A 14,678-nucleotide genomic window follows, 5' to 3' on the forward strand; every position below is an offset into this window, starting at 1 on the left:
CTGTCATCAGTTACCTGTACACGACCGAGGCGCCACCCCCGGCCACCATGGTCCAGATCCTGCCCTTGGGGTTCAGTAAGGTGAGTTTCAGGCTGGCTCCACTTTTGGCATCCAAGTCTGCAATGTAGGCTTCCTGGGCAGCAGACAACACAGACCCTCAGGGTATTTTTCGGGGGTGTGGGGGGAGGCGGGGGCACACCCAGGGCTTCCCCTGGGCACACCTTAACAGGTTCACTGCTGGGGTCCCAAGTGTCCAGAACAAAGCACAATGTGTCTCCAAGTACCAAAACCACCCACAGCCACAGTCACTGCCGGGGGACAAATGTCCCGACTGACTCTCTGACCTTAAGCCCTCTGCCTGAGTCCTGGACCTCCCTGTCTCTGCTTCTGCCACAGCCCCTGCTCCACCATCTGCCTGCCTGTGCATGCTGGCTTCATCCCCCAGGACCTACTCTCCTCTTAGGTACTTCTCTTCACAGAGCCTGAGCCCTGCCCCCCCTGGACTGGGAGGACTTCTCAGAGGATGGGTGGGAAGGAGCAATTAAAATTCTCAGCATGTGGCCGAGGGAGCCAGCTTCCCACCAGGATTACGGGATCCATCCAGAATCATCAAGAAGCAACAAATCAAGTTAAGAGCCAAGGGAGGTTGATTGAGAGTGAAGTCTAAAAGGATTTCTGGCTGTGATTCAGAGGCTTGGCTGCCTCCTGCTATCACCCCATTGGGATTTTAACAAAATTAAATGGTTCTGGTCCTCCTTGCCAAACAGTCAGCCCAGGAGGGGAGCTGAATGCCAGGCTGAGATTAGTCACTGTCTGAGACCCCTCACCCTCTGGCACGTCTCCAAACCCGTCTTACCTCTGGATAGGCCTCCCGCCCAAAGGGGGGCGGGAACTCTATGTCACCCCACTTCACTTTGCAGATGTAGTCAGCAGTGGCGTCCACCTTGGCTGCCAAGTCAAGGACGTAGACGCCATCTTTGGTTACAACTGCAAGAAAAGGAAACAAACGCAGTTGGACATGTGGCCCTGGACCTGGGTGACCATCAACCTCCAAAGCCCCCACCAGACTTCCCTGACATCTCTCCCGTGGGGTCCCCACATGGGCCCAGTGACCTCCTAAGCTCAGCTGGAAACCAAGGTAACCCTTATGTTGACACAGCTTTCCCCTCTGAAAGGACACATCAAACTCTGCAAGACCATGTCTCACCTGCAACCTACAAAGAACAGGGCAAGCAGGCAGGCCTGGGTCAGCTGCCATAGCAGCCTCAAACATCATTATAAAAGGCTACACTCCCTGCTTTGACCACCTAACCCTTCCCCTACCTTTGGTTGTGCCATTTATAATAAAAAATGGCTAAGGCCATGTGGTTGTCAGAAGACCTACACCCCCCACCCCGTGTGCGCCTCTGACACTCCCAGGGGAGCTGCCGGGTCTCCAGGAAAGCAGCCGGTGTGGAGCAGGAAGCCATGCAGAGCACCAGGCCCCCAGCCAGCAGGACTCAATTCATTCACTGCTGCTTCACTGGACAGCCGCCTGCTTGCCTTCTCCCTCATGGCCATTTAACTCATTAAGTTAGCACACGGCCATCTGGCCCCTGTGCGGGGCTGCAGCCTCAGCTCGAATCTGCTTTGGTTTTCCTGGATTCTTGCACTTTGGCCTGAGAAAACCTAGCAGAACTCACTCTGCTGGAGCAGGCTCATTGCCATCCCCCACCATCACCACCTTTCATTTTCACAGTCAATGACCGACCAAGCCCTGCAGCAAGGAAAGCCTGCCAGTACCCTAAGGGACAGGGAAGACAGGCCTGAAGGGTCAGACCAAGGCAGAAGGGAGTAGCACATGGGCATAGCCTCCAGCAGGACAGCCCGAGCCATGGGCTGGGGCAGGTGGGGTCACGTCAGGACTCTCCCAAACACAATAAATCATGAAGACTAAAGACACACACTGGGGAAGAAGTTGGTGGTGAAGGAGTAGTAGTTAGTCTTCAGAGAACTCAAAAACAGGAGCTAGGCCTGAGTAAGTGTGGAGACCTCTACACACACACACCCCTTGCACGGCCCTCAGGCAAGCAGGGGCCTGGCTCTTACACCCAGGCCAGGGTTATTTATTGTGGACACTGGGACCCTGCTGTAAGTAACTCTAGCTCCCTCTGCCCCAACAGAGCTAATTACCAAGGGGATTGATCTCGAGGTAGGTGAAGTACAGGTCCTCATAGAAATTGAAGAGGCCGGAGATAAAACTGGCAAGAATTCTAGAAGAGAGAGGGAGAGAAGGAGACAATCCATCAGGATGTGGCCTCGGCAGCACCCCCGTCCTTCCTCCTGCCAGTCCACCCCCGCAGCCATCTCTCACTGTCACTGACATGACAGCTCCACTCGCCCGCTGACCCCTTGCTGTCCCTTGCAGACGCCGTGCTCCTCAGCCGCTGAGGCAGAAAGGATCTGCCAGCAGCCAGACAGACAGGGGCACAGAGGTGAGGACTCATGCATGCCCATGCTGCGCCCAGACCCGACTCCCACCCACACAGCAAGTCACCCCACCCGTGTTCTCTGCTCTGAGCCAGGAGACCTTTGGCCTTCCCACCGCACCCCCTCGCACTCAACTCTTTCTTGTCTTCAGGAGCGTGCACCAAGAGATGTCTCCGGATGTCTTCCGGATTCAACTTCTCGTCCACACCCACCAGCAGCTTCTGGGCTTTGGCATCCACGTCGCCCACGTCCACCCCGCCCTCATGGTGGAATAGCACATAGTCCCCTTCGCGGGTCGCATAGATGCACACGTAGAACTCCTCCGCCTTAGGGGTGTGAAGCACAGGAAATGGGTGAGGGCCACCAAGCCGCACCAGCTAAGGGCCACCTCTGGTCGGGGAGAAGCCCCTTCTGGGCTCACTTCCAAAAGAGCAAGAAGCCTGCTCACCCTCTTCCCCTTGGAAACCAAAAAGGTCCAGGCTGCAGCAGAGCTGACAGCACAGAGCAGCAGGTATGACCCCACCTTGGGGAAGCATCCAACTTCCAAGTCTCTCTCATGGCACCCCTGGGAAGTCCCTCTGTCTCCAGCCCTACTCCTCCTGGCTACAGGCCACGCCTTCACCTTAGTTCTATCAGAAGCCTCAGGGCAGCCCCAGGCACCAGATGCTATTCCCACCCCCTGGAGGTGGACACACACAAAGTTCTGGCTGGCCTGAAACTGCCTGGCACATACCTGACTGTGGGGAACAAAGGGCTCGATCAGGAAGTTCTTCAGGAAGCCTGTGGCCTTGCCCACCTATAGAGAAAGAGAGGTAGGTGAAGTGAGGAGTGAAGGGATAACTCACTCCCCAGGATGCCATCACAGCATGAGGTTGAGACAAACCCCAGGGTGAGGGGTCAGCTCAGGAAGTGCTCATGAGGTCATCCCCTTGTCCTTGCACCAGCCACACTTGGCCACAAACTGACCTTGCACATTGATCACCTTCCTCTCCTCTAGAAGGAGACATAGGAGCTATAACACTATCTCACTCCCCACCGTGGCACCAACTGAGCTTGGCCAGAACAAGGCCACCCCAGACCTCGTGCACGCACAGGGTGGAGTGGGGCAGCTGTCTTTTGCTTTTTCTGCATCGAGGCTGACAGAGACAACCACGCCTGAGGACATGAGTCCAGGCCATGGGCAGTGGGAAAGAGAGCCAGGGGTTGATGAGGAAAGTTCCACACAGACCTTCCTGGCTAAGAGAGGACAGCAGGCCCGCAGAGCTAATCAGTTTGAGTGGGTCCCTGGCGGCAGGCGAGATGAGACAGCTTTGAACCCAGTGTGTCCAGAAACCCCCTCCCCGCGCCTGCCCAGCCCATGCGTCACCACTGAGTCAGGAGCCAGACAGAGATCCATCTATCAGATGTAATGAGCCACTCCTGCTCCTGCTGCTGCCAGCTCACATCCCCACCCTCCATGCCACCACCCCATGTCAGATGCACAGAAATGAGCCTGACTAGTCCCTGGGGATGCTGCTCAACCTCCAAGGTCCCTCCACCTGAGACCCAGCAGCACCTGCAGCAACCCCTCCTCCACCCCCCCCCCCATCAGACACTGGGAATTGGCATCAAAAGCTGCTATAGGGAAGCTAGACTTCCAGGGCCACCTGTTACCCAAGCTCCAAGACAGCAAGAGAGGGAGCAGCTCTTCCCAGGCCCAAGGTCACCCTCCTAGATCAGGCGCCAGGCTCAGAGCCAAAGGTAGACACCATGTCCTTCCCAGGCTATGTCATGCTTCAGCCTCATTCCCCGTTCTTGGGTCACCAGCTCGTTACCCCTGAGCATCTCTCAGTCCTTCCTAAGCCATCTTTCACTTAAACCTCTCATCGACACAGCCGAAATTCACCACAGAACTGGGGCAGGTCTAGAATTGAATTTGTTCTTCAGCACAAGTAACAATCTTCTCCAAGGTTCTTGGTTCAATACGTGTCTCTGCCTGAGTGTCTCCTGGCTCTCATGTTCTTCATCCACATGCTTTGGAGCACCACATGCAGCACCATAAGTGACCCTAACTCCTTCTGGAACCCAGAGAGCAAAGAGTTCTCAAAATTGGCCTAGGAGTCCCAGCTGCAGGACCAATGGTAAAGAAACACACTGTTCACACACAGTTCTCTACCCAAGAACAAAAGGTGTTCTGATTCCCCAGGGGCGGGGGGGAGAGGGGGATGTTTGGAACTGAACAGCCAGAACACTCCTGCTGCCTGAGGCCACTTGGACAGGTCAGCACCACAGGACACAGTTCTTCCTGGCTGCCATGTGACAAGCTAGGGGGTGACCCGGAACTGCAGGCCTGCACGCAACCAGAGGGTGTCCATCGCAACGCTTTAGCACTTACCGTGGCCTCCTGGCCTAGCCTTGGCTTCAGCCAGGACTTGACCCCATCCAGAGTGAGGTTGACCCCAACTAGGCCAAGCTTTCCACGCCGTTTGATCAGCTGGTCTGGCTTGACTACCAAGCTCTGGAATGAGAAGAGGCAGTTGTGTTAAGTGAGAAGGGGGAGCACTGAATAAGAAAGTGATAGCTGAGGGATGCAAACCTCAGAGCAGCCAATGCAGCCCATCTCCAGTGCAACCACACTCCTCTTTGAGGCTCGAGCCTCCCTCATGCCGACCCCAGCCTACACCTCGTTTTAATAACCAGAAATTCAGAGCTTTCTGCCCTCAGGAGAGGGACTGGGACACAGCAGGTGCTCGGCAAACACCTGCTGCCCTGGCTAATTGGTGGGACAGCTCCTTCAGGCCACTGCCAACTCCTCAGGTCTAGACCAGCATCTGTACTCCAAAAGAGAGAGCACAGGGACAGAGGACCTTGGAGGTCACCTGGTCAATGGTCAACCCCCTGCTGTGCCTGCACCCTGGCCACACAGGCCCAAAAAGCAGTCCCTGAATCCAGGACCAGGAAACTCGCTGTCTCACAGAGGAAAATCTCACTATCGGCCCCAGTCCCACTCTCAGGACCTGAGAAAGGAGACGGAGTGTCCCAATGATGGCCCCATGGGGTTCTGCGGACAGAGAGCTCCAAGGCCAATGCCACACTTTCTGCCTGCCTTCCTACTGAGGACCACAAAGCCAGGCAGCATGCCAGCTGCTTTCTGGACATTCCTGCTAATACCTACAGTTCTCAGGGAGTAGTCGTCTTCAGCAGACAAGAAATCCAAAATGCAGCGAAACGAGCCACACAGTTAATAACCAGGGAGCTGGGATTTGGATACTAGCATGTTTGGTTCTAACTCCATATCAAAGCAAGGTGCCCCAACATGCAGGGCCCAGAGCAAACCCAAGACCCTGCACTTGCGCACCCCTCACCACCACCCACTGCTCACATATGCAGGCTGTCTGCGACCCTGTGGCCCTTCTGACAGCTCCATCTCAGCAAATGCTTTCTCTTCTCGAGACCTCGGGGCCTGGGAGAAGGACCGGGCTGGAGGCAGGGCTCACCTGGCTCAACAGCCAGGGGTGGTCCTGCAGCAGGTGGGCCCAGTCTGTGTCGGGAGTGACCCGGGCATACTTGAAGCGGTTCTGGATGGCAGAGGTGGTGCAGATGTACTTGTAAAGGAGTTCTTTGCCCGTCTGCTCTGAAATTGCCTTGGCTGACATGGCTGCAGAGGGACCTGCTCCACCTGTGGGGAGGAGAGGAGCTGGTCAGTGAGGCAGGGAAGAGGGAGTCCCTCTCTTCCCCAATGAGGCTGACCCACTCCCAGACCTCAGCTTTTCTCAAGGAGCTACCCCTAGCAGGAAGGCTAAAGCAGTCCTCAGCACCTTCTCCCCAGCACAACAGGAAGCAGGGGAAATGGTGAGGAAAAGAAAGGCAACACTAGCTCTCAGGGGACCTCAAATCTGTGGCGATTCTCTCTAGGCAAAGTGGAGCAGTTGCACCATCAACCCTGCCGCTAAAGGCAGCTGGGTGGGAAGGCAGGATCCCCAGTACTCCAGCTCACACCAGAAGTGGACACAGCCTCAGCTCCCACAACCTGCCAGGAGCACGACTGTAACTGGGCTCCACTGGCCAGGCTCCCCCCGGCAGGTTTCCTCTCCCCCACCCCCAGACTCAGCTGCGCACACACATCCACATGCATTTACACATACTTATGCCTGCCCAAGGACACTCAGGCTCAGTCCAGCTGCATCACACCCCTGGGCCCTGGCTCCAGGACAGTCATCCCAGAGCTCCCAGCCCAGTTCAGAGCAGACCCTGGGCGTAGATAGAGTGACCTTCAGGACATTCCACCCACTCCACTGAGTCATCAGCTGCTCATTTTGAGCAGTTCCTGCTCAGGGACAACGGGCCTCCATGGGGAATGCACAATGCTGGACCCTCCCAGCTAGGCCAGCACTCAGGGGCAGGGGGACACCATCTTTGGTCATCAGATGAACAGCCTCATATCCTGGGATACACTGAGAGTCACCAGCCTGTTCTCAGATGAATACAAGCTCAGAGGAAACTTGACCAGGAACCCCAAGACTTAACCCCTAATCACCTCATACTGGAGTCCTAGGAAAAACCCACATCAGTTCAAAAGAAAAGGACTATTTCTCCAAGAACCATGCCCAGTGCCACCCTGGGCTTCAGAGATGTGTCCTTGGCCTTCCCCACAGCCTTATCCTGACGCATCCCATCCCCTCTCCCCTCCCCCCCCCAGGTGCTGTGCATAACAACCTGCAGAGAGTAGATGGGGGAATGGATAGGCAGAGGGGGAGATGGGAAAGGAGACCAAGTCGCTCGTGCCAAGGGCTTGGCCCAATCAGGAAGTCACACCTGCTGCTCCCATAAAGATCCAAAGCTGTTGAATTTGCTGGGGAGAAAGTGAAGCCAAAATAATAAAAGAGGGTGGGGCTGGGGAGTTGGCTGCTTCACACACACCATGGAAGGTTGGCATCCACCCCAAGCCCTGGGCAGGCTACTCTGTAGCCCCCATCCCAAGTGGCCAGGCCACTGGGGCGTCAGGTTCTAATCCTGGCTGGGCTGCCTCCCTGGGCCTCCCAGTTGGTCTCCCGCCCCGTACAATGAGTGTGTTCAGCCAGGTGCCTGGCCCAAAAACAGGGCATCTGAGAAAGGGCTTGATGGAGACAGTCCCTTTTCTGACCTTCTCCTGGGATGACTTGTGACCCTTTGCTAGTCAGGGTGAGCTTCCGGAAGGAGACACCTCATCCAGCCCCACGGCCCAGCAGTCCTCCACCCCCCACCCACTCCAGCCCCATTTCTCAACCTTCTTGATTCAGACCAGAAAAACTGGTCCTGAAATCAAATGGGCACACTCCCTACCCCCTCCCAGAGTGTGGCCCAGGGCAGAGGACGCTGGAGGGGGCTGGGGGGCGACCCCAGCTGTCTCTATGTGACAAGCAGCCCCTTGCTGAAAGTCTAACACTGTCATTCAGGGTACCAGTGAATGAGGCTGGCACTTCCCAGGGCAGACACAGATCCCACTTTGGGGAGGAAAAAAGAGAGCAAGGGGTTCTTCACAGCTGGCCTCTGCCATTTTCTGAAGCCCCTGCTCCAACTCAGCTCCCAGAGCTCACCTCTGGTGGGTGGAGGGGGTCTCTCCCAGGTGCTTGGGTGAGAAGACAGGGAGGTAGGCGACCCAAAATAAAAGATCTGCCAGCTTCCCAAAATAAGAGACTTGCCACCAGGACACTGTTAACTTTTGGACGCCCTCACAGGATGAGGAGGTATCCCACCAGCGCCGACCCTAAGACCGTGGACCTGGAAGGGGTACCTCACAATGGTTAGCCTTTCAGTAACTCTGGAAATCTCCCTAGTTCATCACCTCTCAGGGGTCTTGGGCTGGTAAGAATCTGAAGGAAACCCCAGGAAGATGTGCATACAATCAGCTGTGTGTGTGTCTTCCAGGTGCTCATGGGTGACAGTGACCTGAGAGCCCACAGACCAACCGACAGTTCCAATGACACCAAGATTCCAAGTGGACAAGCTGGGTTTGGAGAACTCCCCCAAACTCTTATCTCCCCAGTAGTGAGTGGACTGTGCCCATGACACCAGGAACACACACACAATTCCAGGGCATAGCTTGAGCCCCAGAACTGTTACCAGGTAACAGGTCACAATCTGTCAACCATTTGACAGAAATCATCCCAGGAACACATCCTTTGTCTCTCTCCCCTTAGGAGCTGCATGGGGTCTCCTGCAGGACTAGTGACTGAGAGCAGAAGCTGTCCCCAGGAAGGGACCTCTGGCACCAACAAGGGAGAGCAAGCCCCTGAGGCTGGCTGAGAGCGCACACATTTTCAGGCTCCCATCCACAGGGAGAGAGGCTTTGGGGAGCACTAGCCTTGCTGGGAGCCAAGGGAAGGGACAGAAGCCTTGGCAGTGGACCCTGCTGCAGCACTCAGAGCCATCACACTGCCCAACCTCTGCACTTCTTCCCGTTACCACCCTGCAAACGGATTCAGTTTTCTAAGAGGTACACAGCTTCTGGGCAGCTGGGAACTACCAACTGTCCCCCACTGGATAACTCAGGAATCCATGAGGCTAAGCACAAAGTTGAAGCATGGTGGGCGGAGAACCACACCAGGCTATACATTCCTCCCTATCGCTGCATCCCGAATCCCCTGCTAGACAGACCTCCAAAGACACCCCCCCCAACCCTTGGCACTGCACAGCATCTGCCAAGGCTAGAGTAGGGAGAGCAGCGGGCGCCGGGACTGGCCCCCTGCCAGGCTCCAAAGGAGGGCCGCCGTGGCAGTAGCATCCTTCAGCCCAGCCTCGGCAGGGGTCCAGGGTGGGCAAGGAGCCTGTGACCCCAGCCATCTGTCATTTAAGGGCTGGCACTCCCAGGGCGATGAGGGTTCATTGTGGGCCGTCACCACTCTGCCCGCCAAGTCCTTGCGGCTAGGCCAGGCCTCGGCACCTCGGGGCGGCCCGCCCAGCGTGGCGCACGCCCCGCTTGCTCCCTCCGGAGCGCAGCCAAACCCATTCTCCACAGAACTAGGGAGGAAGGGCCCGAGCTCAGGTCCTGAGGGGTTGGAATGGGGTGATCGCTTCTGCTTCCCGTCCTCGTCATCCAGTGGTCACCGGGGCAGGCGAGGGCGCCAGCTCGGGGCCAACTCAATTCGGCGGAGGGAGGCAGGACGACGGGAGCAAGCCGCGTGCAAACTCGCGGGAATCAGAACCCTGGAGAATGGGGGCCTGAAGAGGAGGAAAGTGGAGGGATCCACACCCGGCCACACACCGGGGTCCGTGAGAAAGCGACCCCAACGCTGAGCCCCCTCCAAACTTCCAAGCAGGTGCAGGGAGGGCGCGCGAACACCCACCCAGTCGGTTCCGGGTCGAGGGTGGGGAAGCAGGAAGCTCCTAGGGCGGGCAGTCGGGGGTCGGTCTCGCCGACGAAAACAGCCCACACTCACCTCTCTGAGAGAAAGTCGGCGCGTGGCACTCCCTCTACCCGGACCGGCTCACCCTCACCACCCGGAGCGCTCCAGCCGCCGGCGGCCGCCCGGGATTCGGCTTTTGTCCCGGCCCAGGCGGGCTTGTCTCCGCCCCCATCGGCTCACGGCGGGAGCGGCGCCGCGATTGGCCACACGCGTTCCCTAGCCTGAGCGCCAGGACTCCTCCCAATTCGTTGCGGGCATAGCCACGCCCCTAAGGGTGACCCCCCGTGGCCTGCTGGGACTTGTAGTCTTCGCCGACCCTCCCCGCCCCAGACGGCTTAGCTGGTGCCTTCTCTTGGGAGAGGGCGAGGCTGCGGCCGGGCGGAGGCGGGGCCTCGGGTGGGGAGATGGGCCGGGCTAGACTGGAAGGAGAACCTACCGGGCTGGGGGCCGTGGCCTGATCGCTTTAGGGGCTGGGCCCACCGCTACTCTGAGGAAGGCTTGGAGGGAGGGGTGGGATGGGGTGTTGTCGGCTAGACCTGCTGCCCACAGTTTTCAGGGACCTGGCGATCCCTTCTTCTCTCCCAGGGGAGAAGCTGACGTCGGTTTGTGATCACATCAGGTCCGGTGGCTTAGATCCGTTTTTTAAACAACGGAGACCTTAGGCCTTCCCCAAAGTACTCCGCGCTACATTGCATGAACAAACACTAGAATGCAATTGTGAATGGGACGAAGCCACTGTAGGGAAAGGGTTGAGGGAGAAGACAGATGAAAGCAGGCCATAGCTTAACCTGATGTGCCACAATAGTAGCCTCCCACCGTAAATGCCACTCACTCTGACCCAGCACCGAGGCTGAGAACCCAGACCACTAACAATGAAACCACTGAGTGGGATAAGGGTCCCGGGACAAGGAGAGTGAGTGGAGCCAAGAAGGTTCCACTGCCCACTCACCTCAGCGCAGATCGGGAGAGCTGAAAAGTCAGCTGGAGTGAAGACACTGTTAGTGTCTTTCATGAGCACGCGAAAAATGAATTGTCACCCCTCCCTTCCTCAAGACTTGCAAGACAAACGTATTTTCCAAACCAAAAACTGGGACACCCAGTCTGACAGGTGCAGAATTTTTGATAGCAGACAGTCTTAGAAGTCAGGACATAAATTTTCTGCTGCTGTATTTCCACCCTCACCTCGTGCTGTAGGTCTCCTGAGCTGCTGCTGGCTGCCCTGCAGCTGTCTAGCTTGAGGAAGGGAACCAGCTCAGGGGACGGGTCAGCCCTGCATGCAGGGTACGCTGTATGCAGGGTACACTGGGCCACAGCAACGCCTGAAAAGTCACCCTCACACCACAACCATGACACAAGCCTCATATGGACCACAACTCTGCGGGGCCCATGCACCCAGTTGGAGGATGGCTGAGCTTGCTACCCACGCCTGAAGCAAGGGCTCCTGCTGATGTCACTGCCTGCTTCCTTACTCCACATCTGCTCTCTCCTCTGGGACCTAAGATGGGGGAGATGTCTACCAGAGCCTTCCAACCCTGCAGGGATGCAACTCCACTTAGCCCAAGTCCCCAGGAAGTCACCTTTCCCCCCAGGGAGATTCCACCTATGCTATGAAGGTGTTCCAGAGTTGATCTAGGGGGTCAGCACCTCTGGGTCTTGGTGGTTAGCCAGGAAATTGTACTTAGGAGGGCTCATCTGTGCCACAATTTGTTGTCTGGTTAGAAACAGGCACCCCTAATGGGCCAGCTTAGTGGTACAGCAAGCCAATCCTGTGCCCCATGACACCCACATTTCACATGGGCATCAGTTCATCTCCTGACTGCTCAATTTACAATCCAGCTCTCTGCTTATGGCCTGGGAAAGTAGCAGAGGATAGCCCAATTTCTTGGGATCCTACACCAGCGCAGTAGATCCAGAAGAAGCTCCTGGCTCCCAACTTCAAATTGGGGCTGGTACTGTGGCTCAATAGATTAATCCTCTACCTGCTAGTGCCAGCATCCTATATAGGCGCCAGTTCATGTTCTGGGTTCTCTGCTTCCTAACCAGCTCCCTGCTATGGCCTGGAAAAGTAGAGGAAGATGGCTCAAACCCTTGGGTTCCTGCACCTTCCTAGGAGACTCAGAGGAACGTCCTGGCTCCTGGCTCAGCTCAGCTTTAGCTACTGTGGCGATTTGGGAGGTGAACCAGGGGATGGTACATCTTTCTTTCTGTCTGTCTCTCTTCCTCTGTGTAAATCTACCTTTCCAATAAATAGATAAATCTTAAAAAGGAAGGGAAGAAGGAAGAGTGAGAGAGAATAAACCTCTGCAGCAGGCTGGAGGGCAAGGCCATGTCACTGCATGCACAGTGCACAAGGTAGCATCTATACACCCAAGCTTTGGGCATCCTGCTCCCCTCAGCTCCAGAAGCTTAATCCCAGCTAACTTCTTCCTTCCCTATTTTAACCCGCTTGAGCTCATATTTGCCCAGCATTTACTAGGTGAAAAGCACAGCAAAGCCCTCATTACTTGTGGAGGAACTACTGTCCCTTATGATGACTCCAATCCCCTAGCAGGTCACAGCTCATCCCCTACAAGCTACACAGGGTAGGAGAAGGAGGAGGGATGAAGGCCCTGGCCACCAGATGAAGGCCCTGGCCACCAGGCCTTCCTCATTGGGCTAAGATTGTGCCCTGTTGTTTTTGGCATCCCTGGTGCCTAGCACGGGACTAGACACACGTTAGCCACTCAGTGCATGCATGACTGAATAAACACCAGAATGGACTGTGAATGTGACAAAGCCACTGTAGAGGAAGGGTTGAGGGAGGAGGAAGATGAAGGCAGACTGTGACTTAATCTGCCATGCCATAACGGTAGCCCCCCCATTATAAACGTTACTCTAACCCAGCACTGAGGCCCCCCATTGGAGCCATTGGCCCATATGTGCTGGGGTGGGGATTCCCCAAGGAGGTACAGGTGCAACCAGAGCCCTGCTTCTGGACAAACAGAGGGTAATGCCCCAGGACAGTCAAAGGCCAGGCAGTGTGGCTCCCTGGGCAGAAATTACCCTTTTGGGTAATTTGAGCATTCCTGCTCAAAAAATAGGACCAACTCCAGGCCGGTTCCTGCCCATGGCCAGCCCCCACTCCACTGTCCCTCTCCTGAAAACATCACCAGTGCTCACCCTCCCCCCAGCAGCTGCATTCCTGCCAAACCCCTCCGTATTTCAGCAGCAGCCAGTGCCACCCTCCACTCCAGATCAGTTGCGCTTGCCTTTGAAATAGGACATGTGGAACCTTGTCGTGGGATGAGTTTGTCATTTGGCCTTCTGTCCCTCTTGCATGTGTTTCAGAAATCTCACAGAGCAGCCAGGAACAGAGGCCCTGGTGCCAAATTCTGCCAAACACAAGGTGTCTTACTCCAAGACACTAAGTGTAAGAAGGCAAGATTGGGGGGGGGGGAGGGGCGGGGAGGTTGGCGGGGCGGGGCAGTCTAGTGGCCTAGCAGCTAAAGTCCTTGAACACACCAAGATCCCATATGGGCGCCAGTTATAATCCTATCACCCCACTTCCCACCCAGCTCCCTGCTTGTGGCCTGGGAAAGCAGCGGAGGATGTGGGCTCTGACCAGGGTCATGACAAGGTAAGTGGCAACTGCCTGGGGAGGGATTCTTATTGTAGGCGGTGTGTCTCTTCACTGACCTGAGCACTCATTTAATAATTATCTAGCCAAACTATACCTGTTTGTGCCAGATGTGTTTCTACTCTGATGTTCTAGTTTACAATAAAAGAAGAAACGAAGAGGTGATGTAAGGAGCCCAGGTAGTAAGCAGCTGAATCAGGCTGGGATCCAATTTCACAACTGTTCAGCCTGCCAAGGCAACCCAAGGCCTGGTCCTTGTGCTGTGACCTGGGGCAAACCTTGATACCTCCCTCAACCCTAGTGTTTTATCTGCGAAACTAGGAAAGCATTGCCTGTTCCCCCCAACCCCCTGTTCCCCGGGATGTGTTAAGATGATAAAGCGTCTTACAGACTGCCAAACCCACACACACAATTACGGTGTTTTTACTGTATTTTTTAACACTTTTAGGGGACACAATGTGTAATAAATTGCACATTATTTGTAAACATTTGAGAGGTGGGGTGGAGAGGAAAGAAAGAGAGCTGTGAGTTTATTCTTCAAATGCCAGTGCCACTGGAGCTGAGCTGGGACCAAAGCTGGGAGTTAGACCTCAGTCTGCACCTCCCACATGGACTGCAGGAGACCAGGTGATAGCAGCCATGACCACTCTGCCACGCTGCTGCCCCCACTTTCCCCCTTGCACGGTCTGTATTAGCAGGAAGTTGGAGTGAAGAGCCAGAGTGGATATCCTGACTTGGACAGCAGGTGTCTTCGGCATTAAACTATTGTCCACTCCAAGCATACTTCCCTTCATGTGCTATGGACACAAGTTCTCTGCCAGATGCATGTTTGTAAATTCTCTATTCCAGTCTGACTGTGGCTTATGTTTTTTTTTTAATTTGAAAGGTAGAGAAAGGAGGAGAGCAAATCTATTATCTGCTGCCTCACTCTCCAAATGTCCACAGTGGGCCGAGCTGGGCCAGGAGCCAGGAGCTTCTTCCAGGTCCCCCACATGGGTGCAAGGGGCCATCTCTTCTGCTTTCCAGGTACACCAGCAGGGAGCTGGGTGGAAGGTATCCATATGGGATGTTGGCACCTATTGTGTCACAGTGCTGGTCCCTAATTTGTTTAATTTCCATCATGTGTCAGACAGCTGACTTCTACAAATACAATTTGTAATAATGATGATGATGATGATGTTTATTTTCATCTACTTGAAAGAGTGTCAGATTAAGAGACTTTCTATGTG

General features: G+C 55.5%; 1 protein-coding gene across 2 annotated transcripts in view; it reads right to left on the minus strand.

The window, feature by feature from the left end:
• Nucleotides 1-9,985, minus strand: part of ACLY (ATP citrate lyase) — a 39,186-nt gene extending 29,201 nt beyond the window's left edge. Inside the window, exons 1-8 of one of the 2 annotated variants that reach the window (XM_041001164.1) lie at nt 9,919-9,985; nt 5,946-6,127; nt 4,844-4,966; nt 3,203-3,265; nt 2,605-2,795; nt 2,173-2,252; nt 857-987; nt 15-133 (exon numbers count right to left, since the gene is read on the minus strand). In XM_041001164.1, the coding sequence (XP_040857098.1) occupies nt 15-133; nt 857-987; nt 2,173-2,252; nt 2,605-2,795; nt 3,203-3,265; nt 4,844-4,966; nt 5,946-6,104 (866 nt within the window). In that variant the 5' untranslated portion in view covers nt 6,105-6,127; nt 9,919-9,985. Of the gene's footprint in view, nt 1-14; nt 134-856; nt 988-2,172; nt 2,253-2,604; nt 2,796-3,202; nt 3,266-4,843; nt 4,967-5,945; nt 6,128-9,866 lie in introns of both variants that reach the window. The other variant, XM_041001163.1, reaches the window with a different exon arrangement.
• Nucleotides 9,986-14,678: the final 4,693 nt, after the last annotated feature.

This window comes from Ochotona curzoniae, unplaced genomic scaffold, assembly GCF_017591425.1.
Source record: "Ochotona curzoniae isolate NIBS_2020 unplaced genomic scaffold, NIBS_Ocur_1.0 scaffold_2453, whole genome shotgun sequence".
Lineage (NCBI taxonomy): Eukaryota > Metazoa > Chordata > Mammalia > Lagomorpha > Ochotonidae > Ochotona > Ochotona curzoniae.